The 25774-nt window shown below is 43.8% G+C and overlaps 1 protein-coding gene and 1 pseudogene across 3 annotated transcripts in view; both read right to left on the reverse strand.

Moving 5' to 3' along the window:
• Positions 1–877, reverse strand: part of LOC105887377 — a 14909-nt pseudogene extending 14032 nt beyond the window's left edge.
• The window catches only part of CALN1 (calneuron 1), a 501474-nt gene that overhangs the window by 236296 nt on the left and 239404 nt on the right, over positions 1–25774 (reverse strand). For all 3 annotated transcript variants that reach the window (XM_012807860.1, XM_003794211.1, XM_012807859.1), the window contains exon 3: positions 13234–13377. In XM_012807860.1, the coding sequence (XP_012663314.1) occupies positions 13234–13377 (144 nt within the window). The remainder of the gene's footprint in view (positions 1–13233; positions 13378–25774) is intronic.

A 25774-nucleotide genomic window follows, 5' to 3' on the forward strand; every position in this document is an offset into this window, starting at 1 on the left:
AAAAAAAAAAAAGTAACATGGAGATACCTCAAAGAACTAAAAGTAGACCTACCATTTGATCCAGCAATCCCACTACTGGGTATTCACCCAAAAGAAAAAAAGCCATTTTATCAAAAGGACATATGCACTCAAATGTTTATTGCAGCACAATGCACAACGGCAGAGATGTGGAATCAACCCAAGAGCCCATCAATCCATGAGTGAAAATATAAATAAGAAATAATAAGAAATATAAATAAAATGTGGTATATGTATACCATGAAGTACTAGTTGGAGTACTACTCAGTCTTTAAAAAAAAAGAAAGGTGATAGAGGATCTTTATATATATATATGAAAAGGCATTTTATTATTCCTATTTTACCATATAACATATTGATGAATATACCAGATTGCATTTTCTCAAACGGTATAGGAGGCACATTTCTCTCTAATTCCCTGGAAACCTCAGTATCATCTGTCCGAGGATTCAGTTTCTTATGACAAGTGTGATACTGTCCACAAGGATACCAACAGTGCTTAGGAGTAAAGAACATTTTGCTAAGTTGTTCTCTCATGAGTCCTTGTTCAAGCCGTTCACTTTTTTCTGCTAATCTGGTTTTCAGCACTTGATCATGTGTTTCATCATTATCATGCACAGGATCTGGCAGAGGGAATAGGTTTTGTGTGTTCATATGGAACGTCCACAGAAGGGAGGTAGCAGACTACTGTCCTGCCATCAGATGTCAAAGCAAGCTCTACTTTGCAATTACAGTCATCTGGTAGAGAAGAATATGGAGATTTACGACAAACACAATATAAAGCTCCATTTTGGATTGGAAATAAACGTTTCAAGAAACTTCTCTTTGATATCACCCATATTACGGCTGCTCCAGCCATGGTGTATCAAACTTATGAAACAAGATGTTTTGAAGAAACACTGCTTTTAAAATCTGCTTCTAGGAAAAATCAATTTTCATCCCTCGACAGTGCCTCACCGTGAGCCCGCCATCTTGTTTCTGATATAATATTTTTTCTAACAACCTGGATGGAACTGGAGACTATTCTTCTAAATGAAGTATCACAAGACTGGAAAAACAACACATGTTCTCACTATTAAATTGGAACTAATCATTCAACACTCATAAGCACATATGGTAGTAAAATTCAAGAGAAATCAAGGTAGGAGGGGAGAGAAGGAGATGGCTAAATTCACATCTAACGAGTATATTGCACACCATCCGGGTGATGGGCACACTTATAACTGTGGCGCAAACCATACCAAAACAATTCATGTGACCCAAACACTTGTACCCCCACAATATTATTTTAAAAACTGTCATTGCTGCCATGAAACTAACGTTTTAACAATTACAGACAGACAATCAACAAAACAGAAATCCTTTGAAAAGTTTTTCAAAAGAGACTCCTTCTAAACATTCTGAAATGCAAATAGGCATAAATAGACTAAGCTTACCAATAAGAAGGCTCTCAGAGGAATTAAAAATTAAAACATAATGATATATATTATGTAAAAGTTTCACCCCTAACAAAATCACAGAAAGGAGTAAGGCATTGTGTACTGTATTCCTGGAAGGGGAAGAAACTAAAAACTCGTGAAGGACCCCAGTGACTCCTGCAAGTAACAATAAATGTTCTGCAAACACCAAGCACAAAGGTTATGTGGCAAAAATCAACAGAAATCAAAAGCATAACTCAAAAGTATTTAAAGAACATTTACACTGGTAAAAGGGAAAATCTGTCATGAGGCCAGACACAGCACTGAAAATGAAAAACTCCGGGAAGCAAACCTAGGAAGCAGCATAACATCACGTGGGAGACGTCACTGTGTCACAGTAACTCATCTCGGACAAAAGAACCAAAAATGGGGGAGAGGCACAGTTAGTGGAAAGACAACGTCCAGGCATATATAAAAACCTTACACGACAGAGGCAATACTTCAACCAAAGTTCATCTCATTCTTGCTGAGAGAGATAACCTTAGCAAATAGCAGGTCTTACTTATATTGGAGTCTTTCCACAATACAAGGCAAACAGAAAATTGAAATGTAAACTAGAAATTTAAAAAGCCTAGTGACTCGGAAATTATAAAATACTTTCCTATAAAATGTGTAGAGCAGCAGAGGGAATTTTTTACAGAACTATAATAAAATACTGTAAAGAAAACAAAACTATCTTCTCATTATCTGGGAGGTAGCGCTGAGACTCTTCTCAGTGGCAAATTTCTAGTTGCTTTCTTTATGAAATAATGAAGAATTAGGTTAAAATAAGCAAGCTACCGAAGCACCTAGAAACGACAATAAATTCATAAACAAACAAACAAACGAGATAAATTAGCCAGGCGTGGTGGTGCATGTCTATAGTCCCAACCTCTCTCGGGAGGCTGGGGCAGGAAAACTACTTGAGCCCGGGAGTTCAAGGTTGCAGTGAGTTTTGGTCACACCACTGCACTCCAGCCTGGGTAACAGAGCAAGACTCTGTCTCTAACCCATAAATGCGTTAATGTATACAATGATGATTTAATTTTTTAAAAAAAAGAGAAAGAGAGAGAAATGAAGAATGAAATCACAACAGTAAAAGATTCCCTTATTCCTGGCGCATGTAGGTGAGGGTGTCAAACTCCAAATCCTATAGAGACCAAGCCAGCTCATTCATCAGAAACAAAGCAGGCAGGTTTAAAACAGTAATAAACAGCAAAGTCTACAGCATCCGTGCTACCTAACCTGGAGAAGTAGCTACCGCTCGACTGCACCAAATCACTGCCGTGAAGGAATGTAGGTCTAATCCTGCCAAATTCTCCAATATTTTAACAGGAGAGAAAAAAATGTAGATTTTTAATGTGATATTTTCTGCTTTATAAAATGGCATGTGAGCCAAATAAAACATGGCTCTGAGCTATACTTGGCCGGCAGGCTGCAGTAGGCAACTTCTGATTTAGACTATTGACTTTAGCTTGAATCCATTTCAATAATTTATATTTTTCCAGAAAAAAAAATCCATTTCACATAGCTATTCAAATGCACTCCCATGAAACTGTATCAACTATTCTTTTTAAAAATCTCCCATATTTATTTTTGCTATCTAGTTTATTTCAGTGATAACACATTCATTCTTAATTAAATATGCTATCTTCATCAGTTTATGGCTTTTCTTTTTCAAAGAATAAGCACTTGGATCTGATTATGAGATTGAAAGGTTTTTGGTTTTTAATTTTTAAATTTTCAAGTGGGTAGAATTCTTATTCAAACTGTTATTAATTTCTGATTTATTGGCTCAGCACCCATAGCACGGTGGTTACAGCGCCAGCCACATATACCGAGGCTGGCAGGTTTGAACCCAGCCTGGGCCAGCTAAACAATAATGCTAACCGCTACAAAAAAAACGCCAGGCATTATGGCGGGCGTCTGTAGTCCCAGCTGCTTGGGAGGCTGAGGCTAGAGAATCGCTTAAGCCCAAGAGTTTGAGGTTGCTGTGAGCTGTGATGGCACAGCACTCTACCGAGGGTGACATGGTGAGATTCTGTCTGAAAAAAAAAATTCTGATTTATTGTATTGTAGACAAAGACTATGCTTAATTTGTCCTCTGTAATTTAATTAGGTTGGCTTTGTGGACTAGCGCATAGCCATGTTCTTGTCCATTTCTGGAATTATTTTTAAAAAGCTACTCCTCTCTTTTTAAGAGTGTGAAATTTATGTCACACAAATACTCATACACTCATATTCAATGTTCCAATTCAGTTAGTTTTACTTATTTGATCAATCTGAAAGGAATGTGTAAAATCTCCCATAATAATTGTATTATACCCTGATTCATAATAGTCCTAAGAATTTTTCCTGAGATAAAAATTTTGCAATGCATACGAAATTCTAATACAAAAAGAAAAATCCTAAACTCCTCAAGTCATCATTAATGTCGCTCAACATGTATTTGCAGTTCTTTCTGGGCATGTAGTTGGATTGTACTTCCCAACACCCTTTGATATTAGGCACGGCCATGTGACTTGCTTTAGCCAATGAAATGTGTATAGAAGTGACAAGAACTTCTGGAATCACTGGGTGATCCACCCAGTCTCTTTCCCTTGCCATAGCTCTCATGGACGCACACACAGGCTGGAGCTTCTTCCTAACAGGACTCCAGAGTTAGCACGACACAGATAGAGGACTTAGCCCACCCCCAATGCACAGAAAGCAGGAGTAAGAACTTCAATTCTGTGGCTTTAAAGCCACTGATACTTGGGGATATCACTGCAGTGTAACTCAGCCTATCCTTACTAAAACAAATCTGAAAAGGAAACAGGCGATCCACTAAAGGAAAAAAGAATGACTAACCAACCAATGTATAGAAATGTTTTCCTCTCACATAGACTTGTACGTTACAGCCAAATAAGTCCCTATATTTCACTGACCATATTAACAATGATTTTTATTTTTATTTATTTATTTATTTATTTTGAGACAGAGTCTCCCTGTGTCATCCTCGATAGAGTGCTGTGGCATCATAGCTCACAGCAACCTCAAACTCCTGGGCTCAAGCCATTCTCTTGCCTCAGCCTCCCGGGTGAGACTAACAGGTGCCCACCACAATGCCCGGCTATTTTTTGGTTGTAGTTGTCATTGTTTAGCAGGCCTGGGCCAGGCTCAAAAGTGCCAGCTTTGGTGTATGTGGCTGGTGCCCTACTCACCAAGCTACAGGCACTGAGACACTAAGGACTTTTTTCTTTCTTTCTTTCTTTCTTTTTTTTGCAGTTTTTGGATGGGGCTGTGTTTGAACCAGCCACCTCCAGCATATGGGGCCAGCTTCCTACTCCTTTGAGCTACAGGCACTGCCCAGCCAATAATGATTTTTAAAATACTAATATTCAATGCTGGTCAGGGTGTTTTAAGACAGGCACTTTAATTCATTCCTTTTGGTAAGACATGTCTGAGAAAAATGTTATTTATTAGAAGAATTTTAACAGTTTCTTATCTTTCACATCATAATCTTCCTTCTACAAAGCTAGCATGGTTTCTAAATGCAAGTTGGTACAGTATATGGTACCAGAGAGAAAACAAACTTCGTAAATGAGATTCCAAGATAGGTTTCATCATCTCTAAGTTTAAAGGAACTGCTGACCTCTTTGCCTATGAAATATTGGATTCTGGTATCTATGGCATGAACTGGTATCACGATTAATTAAATGTTATCTTGGGATAAAATAATTATTGAAAGCAACACTTTGGAAGCCCAAAGTGTCTCCTACATTTGACCTTTATGATAGCAATGATGAAAGGACAGTGGGGTGGGGTGACTGCTTCTGAACACCCTTGAAACAAGAACAAGCTTCATTAAACTCCAGCTTGAGTCACAGTCAGAGAACCACAGTGCTTCCATGATGAGCCTTAAATAGTCACTTATTGCTTATAATTGCAGGGAAGACCCCAAATTTAATTGTGTCATCTGCAGAATTACAAGTTGAAATCACAGACTCAAGTCTCCTATGGGGAATTTTGGGTCCTAAATGGAAAGGAGTGACACTGGACACTTGGAATAGGGATTTTTAGGTAGATTTAGAAAATAGTCATCCCCAAGTGCTCCTGATGTCCTGATAGCTCCCTGGAGTCATTCAAGATAAAGTCAAAGAGCATGGAGACTTGTCTTAGACACAGCAAAAGCCGGTGTCTTGCAAGGGGATGTTTATTTCTTCAAGATCTATTCCTACCAAATTTCACTGTTTCTAAATCCATGTCTAGAATCAGATCAGAACATTCCAGGAGGAAAACTTCCAGGTCTGATATGAGAGAACATGGAGTCACAAGATGTTGCTAATTTATATCAACATAAACCTGGGGGACAGGTGCACCAATGGACTCCAAGATGTCAAGCTGGAGACAGACTATGACACTGGACAGGCTGCTCTTGCTAAAACAGGTGCGCATACCAGTAATTTTGTTTTTAATACACTAGCTTGAGTAGCTGGAACTGACTCAGTCTGTTTAGTCACTGGCTGAAACGTGGGTGCAGTGTGGCCAACTGGCAGGGAGACTGAGATGACAGACTTTTCCTGGCCTGCTGTAGAGGAAGGAATTGCTTAGGGAGATAAGCGTGTCGGAGTGGATTTGTCACGAACACACACCATTGCTGCACAGCCCAGGAAGGACTCTCCTTCCCCTAAAACAGTGAGAAAGCCAGAGACACTGTCTGCAATTCACACGTTCTGCTCTTACTCAGGAATAATCTGGAAAGTGGCTGGAGTCTTTCAACAAACCAAAGGTGACCTCAGGAGAACCCCATGTTTCTAGAGATGTACTGGGAACCCAAACATTCACATAGCTTTGAAATACCCAATATTCATGACTCGGGTGCATGTGTATGTTCAGTCCTCGCTTCAGTGCTCTGTTGTCATCCTACATGACCTATAGCCACTAACATCACATAAAGAATAACATATCTACAAGACACGTGGTTAAGATCTGAGATTCATCTGGCTCTTACTAGTAGCATGACTTGTGCAAGTTACTTGAAACCTCTATACTTCACTCTTATCATCCGTGAAATGACAACCATAATACAATAGAACCTCTGTAAGTTGACTACCCAAGGGACTGTAACAAACTGGCCAACATGCAGAGGTGATCAACGTAAGAAACAAGGCCTGCTGTACTGTTATATACACGTGGTGCATGTCTGGTCTATGAAAATTAAGTCAACCTAAGGAGGTGGTCAGTGTAGGGAAGTGGTCAACGAGGGACTCTCTACTGTACATAGCACCTAAGGCTGCAGTGGGGAATAAATAAATCAACAAACAGCATTTTTAGAACACTGTTTTGCTCATGATGAAAACTCTGTATGTATTAGCTAGTGTTATTGTTGCCCAGTGTTATTACTGAGGGCATGGTGAGCATTACATAAGTGTTTTTTATCATTAATTACTCAGTTAAAACTTAGCACAGTAAGATTGGAGGCCATCCAGCAATAATTCACTAACAGAATGAAAATACAAAAGAGTTTAATGCTAATCAGGCTTATTCACAAATGCAAGCATTTGGAGACACATTTTCATTTCATTGTTCTCTAGCAACACTTGCAACTTTGTGAATTACTTCAAGTTTTTAACCGTACAAGTCCCCATGCACTGAGCCATCGGCAGGAGATCAGGGAGGGTCTTCACTCCACTGGAAGGATCCTCAAAGGAAGACATGTCAGTGAGTTTCCTTTCCATTTCTCAAGCTTTAATGTATATATCAATCACTTGGGAATCTCATTAAAAGAAAAATTCTGATGCAGCAGGACTGGAGTGGGCCTCAGATGGAGCATTTTGGACAAGGTCCCAGGTGATGCCAATTCTGCTGGTACCTGGCCCACACATGGAGCAACCATGCTGGGGGCAACCTGCTTCAGGCAGAGGCGACTGAGCCCCTAAGGACAGACTGTCCACCTCTGTCATCAGGTTCCTGAAGGAAAAGCTCCTTATGGCCTCTCAGCCATTCACGTTCTACTCAGACCTTCTTGCTCATACAAACATCCACAGGCTTGATGACTTCTCTTTAGCCAAAGAGTTTTTACTTATTTATGTATTTATTCATTCATTCATTTTTTGAGACAGAGTCTCACTCTTTCACCTTGGGTAGAGTGCCATGGGATCATAGCTCACAGCAACCTCAAACTCTTGGGCTCAAGCAATCCTCTTGCCTCAGCCTCCTAAATAGCTGGAACTGCAGGTGCCTGCCACAAAACCTGGCTAGTGTCTCTATTTTGAGTACAGATGGGGTCTTGCTCTTGCTTAGGCTGGTCTCCAACTCCTGAATTCAAGCAATCCACCTGCCCGGCCTCCCAGAGTGCTGGGATTGCAGGTGCTGCACCTGGATAACCAAATATCCCCTATTGTGTCCACAGATTTCTACACAATAACTGGATGTGATTTTGTTGCAGGATACAGGCTCCCAGGCGCTGGCCTTGGGGGATTGTGATTCTACAGTCTGGTTTGGTTTTGCTCTTCCACACCCTCCCCAGGTGTTCCTGATGTGTACTCAGGTTTAGAATCTCTGCTTTCGGCCAACGTGCCCGCCTGCTTTTCCCTCTCACCAGCTAGTTCCACTTCATGTAGCCTGCAGGTGGGCTCCTTCACGCAGGAAAGAAGTGTATGTTCTGTCTCACAAAATAGACCTAAGCCAAGCTCTAGCACATTCAGCTTAGGACACAGAAGTATTTGAAGGAGAAGTGGAAGTGAGCACTGCTTGGCATTGAACACACGCCTTCTCTGTCTTATAAGAAACCACAAATGAAAACAAACAAAAAAAGTCACATTAATACAACTAATCAGCACATGATGAGTACTGTTAATAAATGGGTAATGCAGGAGGGACTCTGTGGGCACACAGGCTGACACTGGGGACACCGCCAATTATCCTTTCCTGTGACTCTGGCCATGATTTTGTTCTTACACAGCTCAGCGGTTTGTCTCAAAATGAACCAAAAGTGAATCTTGTCAACCATAAAAACAAGCAAGTTCACACATAATGGAGACCAGATAAATCCCTTTTAAATTGATCTGAACTGAATTAAATTTACCATCCAGGCAGGGGTGAACCTCAAGAAACAAAACAAAACAAAATGACAAGTGTGTTAAGAGATGAGAATGAATTTCACAACTCCAACGAATTTGTTAGAACTGCGTGAGATTCTACATCTTTGAAGAGCAGAAGGCAAATAAAAGAGGAAGAGGGCAAGGTCTCCAGTTGTTTTAAGGAAGAACCTTTGTTCTGCCTCTATTGGGGAATGTAAGTGGGGCCCATGTGACAGTTTCCTGGTTTGACTGTTTCAGGAAACTATTTGCAAAGCCATCTGGATTCACTCCAGGTGACTGTAGTAGTGTGACTGTTGAAACCACTGTAAATGCAGAAAGCAGTCACAAATGTCCCCTGGGTCCTGGAGACACAAAGCCCTTATTCCATGGCAAATGGTGCAGGAAGCTGTGCACGGCCCAGGCAGCAGCACTGGGGGCCAGAGAGCTGAGGGGAGCAAATGCAGCACGGCTGCGCCCATGGTGACCTCCAAGCAGCCATTCTCAATCTGCTTCTATGAAAGAATTCAGCTTTGTGGATAGCTTTTTGAGTGACTTTTCAAATCAGTTCTTCTAAGGTAGGCATCTAACAAATATGCATGGGAGAGAAGTCAATTCCTGGCATGCAATGAATGAATTCCCTGGGAACCAGGCTTAAACGTGTTTAGGAGCCACATGGAAAAGAGGTGCAGGTCTCCAGAACTGGAGCTCATGGAGAGATACTGGCAAAAAAGCACCCAGGAAAGGTGCACCCTGGTCCCCAACTGGTGCTAGTTTACAAACCACTTTACCTACAGAGGCTGATGAAACAGTCACAGAACAGGGAACGAAGAACTGAGTTAAAGTTCCAATAAAGAATCTTTGCAGGCTCAGTGCCTGTAGCTCAGCGGCTTAGGCACCAGCCACATACACTGAAGCTGGTGGGTTTGAACCCAGCTTGGGCCTGTCAAACAACAATAACACCTAAAATTAAAAAAAAAAAAAAAAAAAAGTCAGGCATGTGGCAGGTGCCCTGTAGTCCCAGCTACTTAGAAGGCTGAGGCAAGAGAATTGCTTAAGCCTAAGAGTTTAAAGTTACTGTGAGCTGTGATGCCATAGCACTCTACTAAGGGTGACATAGCAAGACTCTGTCTCAAAAAAAAGAACCTTTGCAGTAATGGGCCAAGGGCTGGGGCGGGAACCTGCAGCCGTCTGATTTCAAGGTGGTTTTAAGCACCAAAGGAGGCGAGAGAATCATGATCTTTCTCTCCTGAATGGAAAGGAATTATTCTGAAAAATTTGGACTCAGTCAAAAGGCCACATGCAAGGATGTGGAAGGCCTTAAGGTTGCAGGGTCCCCACTCCTGCTAGGCACTGGGCAGAAGTTTGGGTTTTTTGTTTATTTAACTCTTAGTAGTAGCTCAACCCACCTGGCACACATGCGCGAGCGCGCACACACATAGTCTCACCATTGTCCCACACACAGCAGTCCCAAGCCTTCCTGCCTGCCTTCTATTCTGTCCTCTGTAACTGGCTGGCTGGGTCTGTGCACAGGAAATCCAGGCGAGATCCCTCATCCACGGAGGCGACTGTTACATGTATAAACCAGCAAGGCAGCCCTCTCCCAAAGCTACCTAATGAAAACCTCATGTGTCAACTTGGGTTGCACAGACAAACTCAGGCTAACTCCAGCTGGGCCTTGTGCCAACGTATGACTTCACTGTCAGAGAAGCTTGTAGGAACCCCAGAAAGAGAAGATCAGTGTGTGGGCCAGACCTGCTCCTAATCATGACCAGCTGGGGGTGGATGGGGACACTGATGTCTCCTCTCCCACTGCTGCTGGGTTCCAGAGGGTCCTGGCTGGGAGGCAGAGGCTCCTTATAGCTAAGAATCCCAAGCCTGCCCCAAATACTCTTTTTTTTTTTTTATTTTTGGCATCATCCCCCAAAATCCTCTGCCATTTCACACGTTCCACGCCAAAGAGAAACCTCATTAGGAAGGCCCAAATCTCTGTGGAGTATCCCCAGTTACAGAAGCGAGGAAGGAAGGATATAATTAGGACCTGATTTTTTTTTAACAGAACAGCTCAAAGCCCCCATTAAGAAAAAGAACACTGGAAAACAGTCAATCCATCCCTACCCGGACCTGCTACCTGAGAAACTCCCCTTATTGGCATCTTTTACAAAACACTTTCATTAGAGACGAATTTCAACCTCAGGCTGGGCATTTTTCGCTTAGCTCTTTTCACACTTAGGGATTTTATAAATTTCATAGGCAATGCCTTTTGCCTATAGTACGGCATTATTTTCATACCTTGTGGGATACATCTTTGGTAGGCACCAAAACTTCAAGGAAACTGCACTTCAAAAGTAAATCAATGTGTTTTTACCTGATAGGTCACCGTGAAATAGCTGATGACTTGGGCTTTTGTTAAAGGGACTGGCAGAAATTCTCTACAAGATTTGCTTGAAGTTCTGCCGTCAGCACGGGCAGCTGAGTATGATGATTGCAAATAAATTGGTGAAAGCTGAAATTGCTTAAACCACAACCCAGGTGGAACTCCTGCCGGAGTCCTATGTAGCTCCTCAAATGTTATCACATGAGCCCTCATGGGATCAGGGAAGATTTGCAGTGAAGTAAACATTCCCCCACAAGCTCTGGGGTCCAATGAATGAATATATGAAGAACGAAGATGAACTTTGGTAAAGACCCTTAAGTATTACAGAAACAACTTCCCCCAAATATTGGAATAACCTCTGGACATAACTAGGACCAGCTATAAGGAATAACTCTCCACAATAGCCCAGCTCGTTTTCCTGAAAGTTGCTAATTCCACTTGCATGTAGTCCATTTGACTGGGTTTTAGTTTAGCAGTTGTATAAGGAGAACCAAAACCCCCAAATCTAGATTGTTACTATTTTAAGAAGGAAACTTTTTTCCCGTAAATGTATCTCTGAAATGATGATGGAAGTCAATGGAAGAGAGTTTCGCTCTAAAATATGTGCCTTGCTCTAACTTTTCAGAAATATCTCTGAAACGCAGAGCAAGGTCAAATCAGGCCTACAAAGACGTGGTGAGTCACAATCAGTCAGAGTTGGAGGCCGAGCTGACACTGTTCATACAACTGAATGCCCCGGATAGAACATCTCTATCCTGAACCAGAAAATAAACGTCTACAGCTGCACTTGGTGTTTGGCACTGGGGTTCATTCACCATATGGTCACCCTTATTACCCAACAAGTCCAGCAAGATAACAGGAGAGAATCATGCTCTTGTGACTAGGCTGAAGGCCAAGCAAATATCTCCCCATCATGACCTTGGTCTAGTCTTCCAAAGGGCCATTCTACTCGTCTCCCCTGGTTCCTATTACTGGGTCTGTCCTTCATGTTCAAATTGAGAGTGCCAAAACCCTTTGGACCCCAAAGCCTCGAATCAAGTTGCTTTTCAGAAGGTTGAAGAGTATGGTGTTGACAAAACAAAATAAGAAGCCTCCTTCCTAGCTAGACCTTCAGCCAGGGCAGGATCTAAATGTCAGAATGATCACAGGGTTTTAGAGCAGGAAAGAACCTTAAAGCTTATCAAATGCTGTCATTTCTCATAACTTTTTAAAAACCATGAAACCCCTTGCCCCAGTGAGACTGTATGTAGAAACTCAGTATGTAAACAACTGACTTAAAAGAAGCTGTTATGTCTACACAATGGAATATGATTTGGCCATAAAAGGAAATGAAGTAGTGTAACCTTGAAAACATACTAAGTGGGAGAAGCCAGCCATGAAGGGTCGTATATTATATGATTGCATTTGCATGAAATGTCCAGAAGAGGCATCTCTATAGAGACAGAAAGTAGATTAGTGGTTGCCTAAGGCTTGGGGGGATAGAGAGGTTGGGAAACGACAGCTAAGAGTTGCAGGGTTTCTTTCTAGAGTGATGAAAAGATTCTAAGATTGAATGAGGCACTGGTGGCACAAACCTCTGAATTTACTAAAAGCCACGGAACTGCACACTTTAAATGAGTGACCTTTGTAGTATGTCATGTCTATCACAATAAAGCTGTTTTTAATTAATTAATCTTTTTATTTGGAAACAGAGTCTCTTTCTGTTGCCCTAGGCTACAGTGCCGTGGCATCATAGTTCACAGCAACCTCAAACTCCTGGGCTCAAGCCATCCTCCTGCCTCATCCTCCTGAGTAGCTGGGACTATAGGTGCCTGCCATAATGCCCACCTTTGTAGAGATGGGGTCTCGCTCTTGCTCAGGCTGATCTTGAACTCCTGAGCTCAAGCAATCCACTCCCCTCAGTCTCCCAGAGTGCTAGGAAGCTGCTTTTTTGTTTTTGTTTCCTAATAAAGGGCAAGGGGGAGGGGGTGCCCTAACTGCTCTGCCATCAGGACTTCCATCTTCATTCTCATCCTCTAGAGACCCCAAAACCACCTCTGTGGGCCCCTAGAGCTCTATGGAAAATTGTTTGAAAAACCCTGATCTAGTGTAGTTTCTGTTCCCCCAGTGAAAACCAAGACATGGACCCAAATTGGGTTTTTTTGGCAGTTTTTGGCTGGGGCTGGGTTTGAACCCGCCACTTCTGGTGTATGGGACCGGAGCCCTACTCCTCTGAGCCACAGGCATCACCCTGGACCCAAGTTTTTTGACTCACACACCCAAAGTCTCACAGACAAGATGGGGCCCCATCTCGGGAGAGAAGTGGCCTTCCAGGTCTTACCATCCATGTCCAGGCGCTGCATAATGATGGCCAGCTCCACCTCACTAGGCATGTACCCCAAAGAGCGCATGGCCATTCCCAGCTCCTGCTTGGAGATGAAGCCGTTCCCATCTCGGTCCAGAACCCGAAAGGCCTCTCGGATTTCTAAAGGGAAAAAACAAAGAAAGTCTAATGGTCACATGGCTAGGTTTATTGCATTGACATTATTGGTGATTGTCTACTGAGTGATAACTCCTAAAGGATAGGAGGATATTTCACTTTACAAATGGTGAGATGTTGAGAAATAAGAGGCCAAAAAAAGAACAAGGAAAAGAAAGGAAGAAAAGAAAAAAAGAAAGAAGAAAAGGGAAACAGAGGGGAGGGGAGAGGAGTATAGTGCAGAAAGCAGGGAGGCATCTAAGTATCCTGAAACCCTGTAACAGGCATACACAGAGACAGTGGTCCCAGCAGAAAGCGAGGTCAGCCAAGGACACTTTCTGAGCAAAGATAAGGGCTAGGTTTTAGCTGTGAGCAGAAAACTGCCTCTTAACTCTGGCCCTGAGGAGGAAAGGAGAATGAGATTCCCCTCTGCAGACACACTTCAGTTCCCTGCTGCTGCAGGAGCCGTGCAGAAAGCTTCTCAACCTCATAGGAGGATAGGAATTAAGTATCCTGCTGTTTTTACTTCATTCCCCTAATTTACAGGTGTTTTATGGATATAAACAACCTCAGATCAATACGAGTGTCATGAAAGCTCAAAAGGGATCTTTAATCACTTTGTCTCGGGCTGGCAGTGAAGTCAACTCTGCTATCCATAAGGGCCATTTCACAGGCAGGAGATCCCCCGGCCTCTCACCCCAAACTAGAGCTGCTCTGAATCCCACCCTGACCCCCCTCCTACAGAGCTGTTAGTCCTGGGTTGGCTGAGCATTTGCCTGTGATGATAGCACAGGGAATTCGAGGTCACAGCTTGAAGATGAGAGGTCCATCAATCGTATCTGAAAACACCAGACCTAGAGTAGCTTCAACTGTTCATCAACAAACCCAGCACTGGCTCAGATACAGTAGCTGCCATTACTCACCATGCCATGCCACAAATATCGACTTCCTATTAGGTAAGGAGCACAATACTAATAATTATAGAAAAATAAAAATGACACACACACGCACCAGGCATCATGGTTCTCATCCTCTGCCCTACACTCCAAGCAGGATGATGAAACTCTTAGACACCTGGCTGTACCATTCTGACCCATTTACTGATGACCTCACTAAACAGCTGACTGTGCTCTTGGTACTACCTAGAACTACACACCCTTTCCCAAAACAGCTTTGCTCTTTCCTGTTAATTGCTATTACATAACACATTGCCATTAACCTGGTGACTTAAAACATTAGAAATGTATTTTTTCACAGTCAAAAGACCAGAATTCTAAACTCCATATCACTAGATAAAAATCAAGGTGACAGCAGAGTGGGGCTCCCTCTGCAGGCTCTAGGGGATAAGCCATCCTTTGCCTCTTGTAGCTTCTCCTGGCTGCCAGCATTCCCTGGCTTATGGCCACATCACTCCAATGTCTGATTTCTCCTCTTCTGTCTGTAATCTCCCTCTACCTCCCCTCTATAAGGACACTTGTATAGGCACTTTGGGGCCACCCAGAAAAAACAAGATAATCTTCCCATTTTGAGATCCTTCATTTAATCACATCCCCAAAACCCTTTCACCAATATAACATTTACTGGTTCAGGGTGGGGGAACTGTTTTTCAGATTACTACACTATTATATCCAATACTTTGACCTAAAACATCTTCCCTTCCTCTTTCCCTGCCAAAATTATAAATGCATCCTTTAAGTCCAAGTCAGGGGCTACATATAATTCCATGAACATGTTTTTGCTTGCTATCACCAAGTTCTCTCCCTTCCTACTGATTGCTCAATAGATCCTTTGTTCCTTTCACATGACATCTGGCACACTCCATCTAGAACAGCAGTTCTCAACCTGTGGGTCGCAACCCCTTTTTAACAATGAAAATACATTGTGGCATTAGGAAGGTTGAGAACCACTGATCTAGCAGAACCATGATTGGCTTCTTCTCTGAACTGTAAGCTCCTCCTATACTTTTTTTTTTTTTTAAGACAGAGTCTTACTCTATCTTCCAGGCTAGAGTGCTATGCCTCAGCCTAGCTCACAGTAACTTCAAACCCCTGGGCTCAAGTGATCCTCCTGCCTCAGCCTCCTAAGTAGCCTGGAACTACAGCACCATGCCCAGCTAAGTTTTTCTATTTCTAGTAGACACAGGAATCTTGCTCTTGCTCAGGCTAGTCTCAAACTCCTGAGCTCAAGGAATCCTCCCACCTTAGCCTCCCAGAGTGCTAGAACTGAAGGCTTGAGCCACTGCACCTGGTCCCACCTATACTTCTTTCATCTTTAAATGTTTCCTACCCACATGCTGTAAGAGAAACACTAGACAAATAGCTTTTCAGTGGAAGATGAGTCCGAACAGATAAGGATTGTATATTAATAGCAAATTCATTATCGATACTAATCCAGCACGCTGCATGCTTTCTGGGGCTGTATGTGGGCTCCAGCAGAGAGATTAGCTTGTGAGCAGGACCCTCAGCTCCTAGCCAGGTGCATTAGCTAATTAGGTCTGCAGCCAAACCCTGAGGCCTCATTCTGCTCATGTATGAAATGAGCTGGGTTGGTCTCAAGGACCCTTCAGGTCCTCCCGCCCTCCTTTCTGTGGATCCCTGGACACTGTAAAGTATTTAAAAGAAGAACAGGAAGACTGTGTTCTCTTACATAGCCTATTAATCTGCTGTTCACCACCCTTTCCACTGATGATACAGAAAAACATTTTAGCCCAGTCCAAATTCTGAATCAAGGAGTCTGTCTACATTTTTAGGATTTTCTCATTAACAAAAATATGCCCAAGATTACCTACAACAGCCATATGTTTTCTTCCCAAATCACAGGTGGCCTGAAAAGAGCTAAAAGAGCCACTGCTCAGCTGGAGGTCACGGTGCACAGTGCTCAAGGACACTGGAGTAGAAAGCAAGACCTCCTTCAGCCTGAGTCCAGATCCCCAGAAGTGGGGAACCGGAGAATGCAGAGGGTCAGGGTAATTCCTCTTAAAGTGGAAATCAGTGGGTGCGGCTGGATCTCCTTCCAGCCTCTGTAGTAGGGTTTTACATTGGGGCGAGACATACCATGCAACAGGTGAAAACGTCTCTACCTCTCATCTCTTCGGACTTAATCCTGAACTCTCTAGGCTGTTGATATGATCGGACAGGGTGGTCCACTTCTGTTCACAGGGCCTGGCCTTCTGCCTGTGTTCTCTACATGCCCCAGAGCTAGTGAGCTTCAACCTGCATCCTTACACTGGACAACCCAGCAGAGCTTAGTTGAGGGTGTTGAGAAATGGCCTGGTCATGGGACTTTGGCAGCTGACCCTTGTGACCCCTATTCAGCTACTGCCAGAGACAGGTGCCTCGCCCTTGGGCTACTGGATTTAGCAAGTCAGACCTTCCATGGGGGTCACTACAGAACTGGCCTGCTGTGAAGGGGCCTGCTCCTTCCAGGCCTTGAATGTCCTCAGTTTGTTCTGTCTGCATTTTATCAGCCAGGCCTCCTCCACCCCCACCCTGGCCAGGCAGGCACCTAGCAGCTCAGAGTTCTATTTTCTGTGGCCTGCGGGTAAGTAGGACAACGCTGTCCTTCTCTGCTTGCAGGGAATATCTGCTCCTGGCTCCCAGGCAGAGAATTTATATGTGTGTGTCTGCACAAGCAGACAAAGCCCACTAACTTCATTTTCTTTCAAAATAGCAGTGAGGGGGGAAAAAAGGCACAAAACTAGAAATCCATAATGGGAGCCTCTGGAGATTTAATCTTTCTAACGTAAGGGAAGCCCAGGCAAACCAGAGGCTTATTGGAAGGAAATGGGTCTTTTAGTCTGAGAGAGCCATGTGATGTGTGCCTCACTTTATTTTTAATAGCAGAACAGGGTGTGAGAAATAAGCCCGTAAAACCAGCCAGGCTGCTGGAGCAGGCAGGATCCCTCTGCCACTGGCTGCAGGAGGACGGCTCACAGCGTGAGTGGGCTCTGGTCACTTTCCCATCCTTGAGCAGGGGGAACCACAGATCAAGTTTTTGAGAACAACCCATAACACTGTGTGCTTTTTACCAGAATTCATCCCCTCTTTGAGCTAGCATCTCTTGTGCTTCTGAGTTACACAAGCATGCTGTGCTTTTGGTCTGTAATTAAATTTTCCTTTTCAATCTCAAGCAACATGTGCACATGGGGCACTTGCTGGCATTTAAACCACCTCCAAGATGCCTTTGTGGGCCACAAAGGGGGCATGTGTAACAGCGATAGGAACCCGTCCAACAGTCATTGTGTGGAGTATGAAAAGACACGAGGTAAGACACGTCTTCTAAAAAGGACATGCAGTCACTGTATACATATGGAATGGCCCAGAATCACCATCCGCATTCTCACAGGGATCTCAGCCTTTCTTCCTTAAAGCGATGCAGATCTTGAGCCAAGCAAGCCCTTGGAAAGAAAGAATCCTGTTCTAGAGCCCAAGAGATTTATTTCTCATATGCCAGTATCTCTTTTTTTCTTTAAAAAAATATATCCACAGCCACCACTGGTACCACTTGCATCTGGACCCAGTATCCTCGGAGAACCAGGCTGCCTAAGGATATAGCCAGCTCAGGCAGGAACGATAGCAAAAACACAGCAATCATAGGGAACAGACACATTTCTCAGGCATCAGATGAGGTGCAGACACCAGCCAGAGTCACTATGGCTAATGTTCTGGCTTTGAAAGATCACTGAAATGTATAGCACCGATTTGCAACCACGAATCAGTAATGAAGGGCAACAATGTTTCCTTAGCCCCTTTCTTGTTAGATATAAAATCTGTTAATTCTCCCCAGAAATGTGTGTTTAGGAAGAATGTGTGTTTCAACTGCATGAAATGACGACTCTATTAACAAAGAAGATGTATTCTGATGAAACATGTCATGCAGACATTGCAGAACTGGAGTCAGATGCAGTTCAGCAAGGCTGGGCAAGGAAATTACTAAAAACCAGTGCAAATACAGCAGAAAATGTAAGACACAGACCTAGAGGTCTTTATTCACAGGAAATAATCAGGTGGGGACTGAGCTAATGAAAAAAGATTTAGAAGGGTTTCCACCTTCTCTAAGAAAAGCAAAAATAATGAATATTTAGAGACGATTAATATAGTCATTCGTTCTACAAAGAGTTGCTATTTACTTATTAGATGCCAGTTGCTGTGCTAGAATAGATGAATAGCAAAGGAAATTTTCCAGGCTGCAAGAAGTCAGAGAGACAGGGAGGTGACCAAATGTTTATAAGCAAGAATGACAAGTCCAATAACAAGGATATCACAATCCCATGGAAGTCCATTTGATGAAGGGACAACTCTGCAGAAGGGTTGTTGGGAGTCACGCTTTTAGCTTAGGGCTATGGAAAGATGGGCAAGGAGACAGAGTGGGAGACCGTTCCAAGACAAAGGCACATCTACAATACTGGCTACCCAGTGGGTGAAGAAATAAGAAACATTAAGTGATGAGATGAGGGTGACATAAAGGCAAGACTGCAAAGGGCTTTCAGACCCCTCTGAGCTCTCCTCTGTAGGCCAGAGGTTGGCCTGTAACCAAGTCTGGCTCATCACTTTTTTATAAATAAAGTTTTATTGGAATGCAACCATGATCATTTGTTTCCTTACGTCTGCTCCAGTTGCCTGTTGTCTGCTGTTCCTGGTAGAATGGAATCACTGTGACAGGGAATCTTTGACCCATAAAGACTAAAATAATTACATCATGGCCTTTGATAGTTAAAATTTGTGACTACCAATATAGGCCACAGGAAGCCCTCAGGGGCTTCAAATTTGTTTTTTAAAAACAAAAAGGATTAGATTTTCAAGTCAAGGGCTCAGGCATTAGGGCTGTAAGGCTAAAACAATAAGATACAAGAAGTTGTCACCAAGCCTAAGGCGGAGGTGATGCACTTAGAGCTGAGGACAGCAAGGGAAAGGTGCGGGTCTGGGAGACTTTTCTGGGATAGACTGATGCTCAGGAAGGGCTCAGGTGTCTGGGTTTGCAAGAGGGAGAATTTCAGGACAACGCTGGGGTCGTGATGGGAAAGCAGTGATGACATTAACTGAGAGAGGATTGAGAAGCAAGTGCAGCTGTCACATAGGGAAGTGAAGGGGAACTTTTGACCACACTGAAGACAGGGGCCTGAGCAATACCAAGGTGGTCACTTCCAGTGAGCAGTTGCAAATAATTGGCTAGAGTGTGGAAACAGGTGATGATGAAAACACAGCAGGAATGCAAAATGGGGGAGAAATGTCTACGATTGCATATAAAGTGCTGGCTTCATCCCAGTGAGGGTTTCAGTGTGAATGAAATCTAATTTAATTATAATCTGTCAGCCCACAAATACAACCAATTGATTTCGGTAATTAGGGGACACAGAGGTGATGAGGACAGGGCCCCCATGAGGCCCTCAGAGAGCAAAGAACTGTCCCTCAGGGAGAAGGGAAGTGTGCTGGGGAGGAAATTGGGGATACAGGATCTTGGAAGTGTACCCACATTTAATACTGTGGGACATCATCTTGCCCACGTGATATAGTATATACCACATTGTAAATATATAATATGTTATATAGTACACTAAATATATAATATATATATAGTACACTATATAATACTGTGAGACTCCAGGATAGGCCACAGAGATGGGAGGACACACTGCTACTCTGTATAACTCCTTTTTTTGTAACCTGGCTTTTTTTTTCTGGGCACACTTTTAAAAGGGGGAAAGGATTTTCGATTTTCACTCCTTAGGTGTTTTGTTGTTTGAGTGTGACTGCATCCATTTCAATCAACGCTCATTTTGGGGGCTTCTACTCCAGTCTCTGCCATAAGAAGGCAGGAAAGAGATGTGCCAGAGCCACACCTGAGCCCTGAGCCCATCTCAGCCCTGGAGGCACCTCCTGAGTTTGTCTGGTGAAATGGAATCTTATTGCAGACAGGATTTGTGGACACGTGAAGGACTTAAAATCTACCTGAAAGGACAAAAAGACACAAAGAAGAAGAAGGAAAGAAGGGTGAAATAGCAAACACGGGGAAGGTGGGGGGGGGGTGAGACTTAAAGCCTGAGACTTTCAGTCACTGTGGCACAAAGGCCTTTCAGAGAGGGAAGCAATGGTGGCCACCCTGCCCTCCAAGTCAACTAACTGCAGGTATTAACCTATGACTAGTCAGTGAATCTGTGCTGTAAGGTGAGAATCCAGTGTTGAACAGGGCTCCTATCCAGACTCACCTGGACCTGCCACCATCTTGCCAAAGGGCCAGTTACCATGAACCCTGGGAGCTGGCAAGAGACCGTGCTGGGAAACCATTCACCAGCCCAGTGCTCAAGGCTGAGGGCTTCGATGACAGCAAGACTCTACTGTGTATCTCAGGTGTCCCTGCACACCGCAATCCTGGCCCTTTTTCACTATCTCACAGCCAAGATCACATTTTTAATTAAGAAGTAATTCTTCCTTCCCCAGCTAGTAACGTTCTGAAAGGAGAGCATTTCAGTAACTTACAAGGTGGTGAAATTCTGCTGACAAAGACAAACCATCTCAGGTCGAGCAAAATAATGATTTCTTTCTTGGCCAAAATCACATCGTTAATTTGAAAAATAAAGCCAACTCCTTCCTTGGCTACCCTTCTGAAAGAAGAACATTTCAGTTACTTATTAGGTGGTGAAATTCTACTGACAAAGATGAACGATCTCAGGCCGCATGAAACACGAATTTCTTTCTTCAGCTAGAATGGCACGAGACAGTTGGAAAGGTAGGGGCACTTCTAAGGGTTGAAGAACTACAAGCAGAGCTAATCTGTCCCCAAATGTTAGACCCTGACAGATAAAGCTGATTGATTTTAGCATGCCAGGTGGGTTAAAACCAATGGAAAATCCCCCAGTTCTAGGCAAATTAGAATAGGAAGTAGCAAGGAAAGCCCAGCCTGGCCAGAGATGCTGAATACACTCAGTAGGGCTTAAAAGGAGAACAGGTGAATTAAGTTTGAAAATGTATGAGAGCAAGAATCTCTGGAGGGTCCCCATACAAAGGGACAAGAGGCAACATTCTCAGGGATAACCCCTCTGGAAAGATAACGAGAAGAAAGGAAGAGGGTGTCTAGCACCAACAGACCAGTTCTTTTTGCCTGGAGTAGGGGTTCTGGACCCCACTACTAGCTACGCATCTAAAGGGTCAGCACCACGTCTGTTCCTCAAAAGACCGAGCTAACCCTGCCTAAGACACGCCAATTCCCAAGTTATACATAACTGATGCTTCTTATGAAAAATGCCCTCAAAATGTGTAAAGAAAAAAATACCTATAAGTTACTGGTCAGCATAACCATTGCTAGCACCTTAGGACATTTATTCCGAACTTTTAAATATGCAAACATTATTAAATACATTGCAGCCCATTCTCTATTTAGCTTTTTATCATTCTTTTTTTTTTTTACACTACTATTTTCAATCTTCCATAGGGTTAACTAGTCTTTAAAACATTCCTCTGTGTGTGTGTATGTGTGTGTGTGAGAGAGAGAGACACATGATCTGACTATATTGCCTGAGCTGGAGTGCAGTGGCATCATCCTAGCTCACAGCAACCTCAAATTCCTGGGCTTAAGCCATCCTCCTGCCTCAGCCTCTCCAGTAGCTAAGACTACAGACATGTGGCACCACGCGGGCTAATTTTTCTATTTTTATAAAGATAGGCTCTTGCTCTTGCTCAGGCACATCTCAAACTCCTGGCTCAATTGATTCTCTCACCTCAGCCTCCCAGAGTGCTGGGATTACAGGTGCACCCAGACTAATGCACAATTTTTGAGGGCTAAATAATATTCCATTGTACATTACAGCAAGACTGATTTCACCAAATGCCTAATGTGGGACATTTAGATAATTCTCAAACGTAAATAATGCTACACTGTACATCATATATAATTACACACAAATTGTCATGTACTTTCACAGCCATGTCCTTAAAACAACTTCCTTGGAATGGAATTTCTGGGTTAAAGGGCAGAAATATTTTTAAGGAGCTTCATACATATTGCCAAGTTGCCCCCGCAAAAGGCAGAATTGATTATACCACCAGACACAGAAACCCAGTCTCTTAGGTGGTACACCTTTCATTTAGCTACTTCTCATGCTTTTGTTTCTGAAATTTAAGATCCAGATGATTACAAAAGTAAGCTTCACAGAAAAATAGACAATTCAGATCATGCAGGGTGATCTCAGGACCGTGAATGGACCCGATGCTTAACACAGGGCCCTACACGGGTGCCAGAAAATACCCATGCCCGGGCCCAGGGCACCATGTGCATCCAGGTAGAGGGGCCAGGACTCAGTGGAGGGGAAAAAGGATCATCTACAAAGGAATAAGAAAGGGTTCAAACGGAGGGGAAAGCTGCTCTCCTGAATCCTGGCCAGGACTGTTTCTAGGGCAGAATGTTGCATAGCTTGTTCTAAGAGGAGATGGACCATTTCTTGTAGTTTAGCAAACGCAGCCACAGGTGAGACTCCCAGAGCCCCTCCCCAAAGCAGTCATTTCTCTCACGGCAACAAGCACCTTCTCAGGGAAACATAGGCCAACGGTGAGACGCAGAAAGCAGGAACTGTACCATTCAGCACTAGGAGCAATACTGGATGAGTCTGCCGGCAACAGACTGAGTGGAATCTATCCAAAAACAATGCGGCAATAATCAATATAGTCAATTTTTCATTAAATCATTGTTCCTACGCTATAAAAGTTATTATCTGGAGATCAGCGAATACTCGGCATCTAAGAAAACAAAATTATTTTGTGGATGTAGCATTGATAAGCAAGCCTGAAGACCAAAATCCAAGTTCCAGAAAGAAGCTGGAGATAAACTGGATTGAGAGAAGGGCGGTCTCTTGGGCGTGGGGGTCCCCCTTTTCCCCTTAACCAGGGTCTTGAGAATCCTGTCAAGAAGCTAAGTGCTAAGGTGATCTTTTTTTTTTTTTTTTTTTTGAGACAGAGCCTCAAGCTGTCCCCCTGGGCAGAGTGCCGTGGCATTACAGCTCACAGCAACCTCCAGCTCCTGGGCTCAAGCGAGTCTCCTGCCTCCGCCTCCCAAGTAGCTGGGACCACAGGCGCCCGCCACAACGCCCGGCTATTTTTTGGTTGCAGCCGTCATTGTTGTTTGGCGGGTCCGGGCTGGGGATTCGAACCCGCCACCTTAGGTGTACGTGGCTGGCGCCTTAGCCAGTTGAGCTATAGGCGTCGAGCCAAGGTGATCTTTAAACTATCCAATGCAATGCTTTGGCACCAAATGTATGTCAGGCACCATTGTACAGGGGCTAGGATACCAAGGTATCCTAACAAACATGGCACCCAAGTAGAGGTAGGGAATAAACAATTCAAATACAATTATTAAAGCAGAATGAGAAAGAATTTGTTCAGGACCATCACCATGGCAATGAGATTTGGTGGTGGGAGAGAGAGATTGTGCTCAACTCAGAATATAGCAGCAGCCTGGGGGTCATGAATGATATAACCTAAACTGCTAAGAGGAAACATCAGAGTTAAAGGAGATTCTTACTAAACTGACCCACCTGGATTCTTGCTGAAGACAGTGCCTGGGTGACCAGATATCACCTGGGGCATGGTGGAGGATGAGGACCCTGATCAGATTTCAAGGGTGATCAGGTCTCCATGGTGAGGGGTTCTTGCCAAAGTGCCTTAGGAAGGTTCTTGCTGAAACTGGGTTTCATAAGGAAGTGTAGAGATAGGTACAGGAAGTTCAGGAGGCTGAGTCAAGTGGTCAAGCAGAGAACCTTTCTCAGCAGGAAAAGGAAAGACCAACACTGAACCCACAGTGGGAACAGTCAGAGAATCCTTCGGTGCTGAACTGCTGCTCTGAAATGGTGGGGAAAGCTCAGTGGCTGTGACTCAGATCATTTCTCTGGCCCTTGTAGAGTATTATTCTGGAAATGGTCATTTTTTCCTGACAATCTATGCTAAGTGAGAAGTGTCAGTACAGTACAGGGTTCAAGAAAGCCATGTGCTCTCCTTGGCAACCCATGAGGGAGGGTTGGTTATTACCCAAGGTCATGTGGTAGCACCAGGGTGGTGATCTGAACCCAGGCCCAGAGTCCAAACTCCTAAACTTCATACTTTACCTCTCCAAACTGAAGAGACTCTCTCCTCGACCAAACTTCAATCCTAAATTTAAGCCTCTTCTGGAAGAAGTCCTGTCCTTGCCAGACCAACAGTGCCCAGTTCGGGCAAAAATCTGCTAAGTCAGTTTAGAGCAGGTGTCCTCAAACTACAGCCCGCAGGCCACATGCAGCCCACCTAGGACATTTATCCAGCCTGCCGGGTGTTTTTGCTACTGCTGCCTATACTGCTTAGCTGACTCATCCCGAGGCCCACAGTCCGGCCCTCCAACGGTCTGAGGGACAGCGAACTAGCCCCCTGTTTAAAAAGTTTGAGGACCCCTGGTTTAGAGAGAAACTCCTACCCCACGCTCCATATTGCAGATCAGCTTCCTCATCCCCCACCATTCCCCATGCGACGCCTGCTCACCCTGGCCTGTTGGCTGCAAGAATCTCACCCAGTTAAACATTTAACCGAATTCCCCCTTAGCCCCCTTTCCTCTTAGCAGTTTTCCATCTACTGACCCCCACTCTGTTCCTTGGCTATACATCCCACTTGTTCTTGCCATATCAGAACTGAGCCCAGTCCTATACAGAGGTCTCTCTGTCACCACTGCGGTAGTTCCTGAAAAAAGTATTTGTTCCTCTCTAACTACTGTCCAGCTCTGGCTTTATTGAACCAAACAAACCTTGAAACACTCCGCATCCTTTCCAGATGTGGTACTCTAATACTGTTATTTTCTGTCTTATTTCTTTCTTTTCTTCCTCCTCTGTTTTTTAACACTACCCTAGTATGCTCAATCAATTTCACTCCCCAATGACGGTTCTTTACCCCAAACGTGGAGAACCAATCCCCCCACCCTCCAGAACACAGACTATCTCACTGTTACTCCCTGGCACACACCCTTCTCTTTACCACTTGGGATTCTTCCTCAGCTGCCTTCCAGCTTGTCCTGGGACATCTCCCATTGTTTCTCTGTCTCCCTGAATCAATGTCCTCCTCCATCAATGCTCCTGTAGGGAAACCACCCCGTTTCTTATCTTCTGTGCTGAGTAACTGGCTCTTACTTACTGCCATCAAAGCAGTACAGGCTTCCTGCCCATGAGCAACCGTCCTCCGTGCAGCCCTGGGGGGATGGTATAATAGATTCTCCAAGGATAGAGAAAGGTCTTTGTTTGAGCAACCCTACTAGGCCTACCCATCTTATACAACACCTGCTGGGTGGAAAATTCAGTCTTTGCAGGCCTAAAATCTCCTTACTTAGATGGGTTGGGAGAACACTCTCCTAAGTATCTCAAGGATGGAAAACCAAGCATCCCATGTACTTGGTACTAATC

Source organism: Otolemur garnettii, unplaced genomic scaffold, assembly GCF_000181295.1.
Source record: "Otolemur garnettii isolate 467f Iridium unplaced genomic scaffold, OtoGar3 scaffold00077, whole genome shotgun sequence".
In the NCBI taxonomy this organism is placed as follows: domain Eukaryota; kingdom Metazoa; phylum Chordata; class Mammalia; order Primates; family Galagidae; genus Otolemur; species Otolemur garnettii.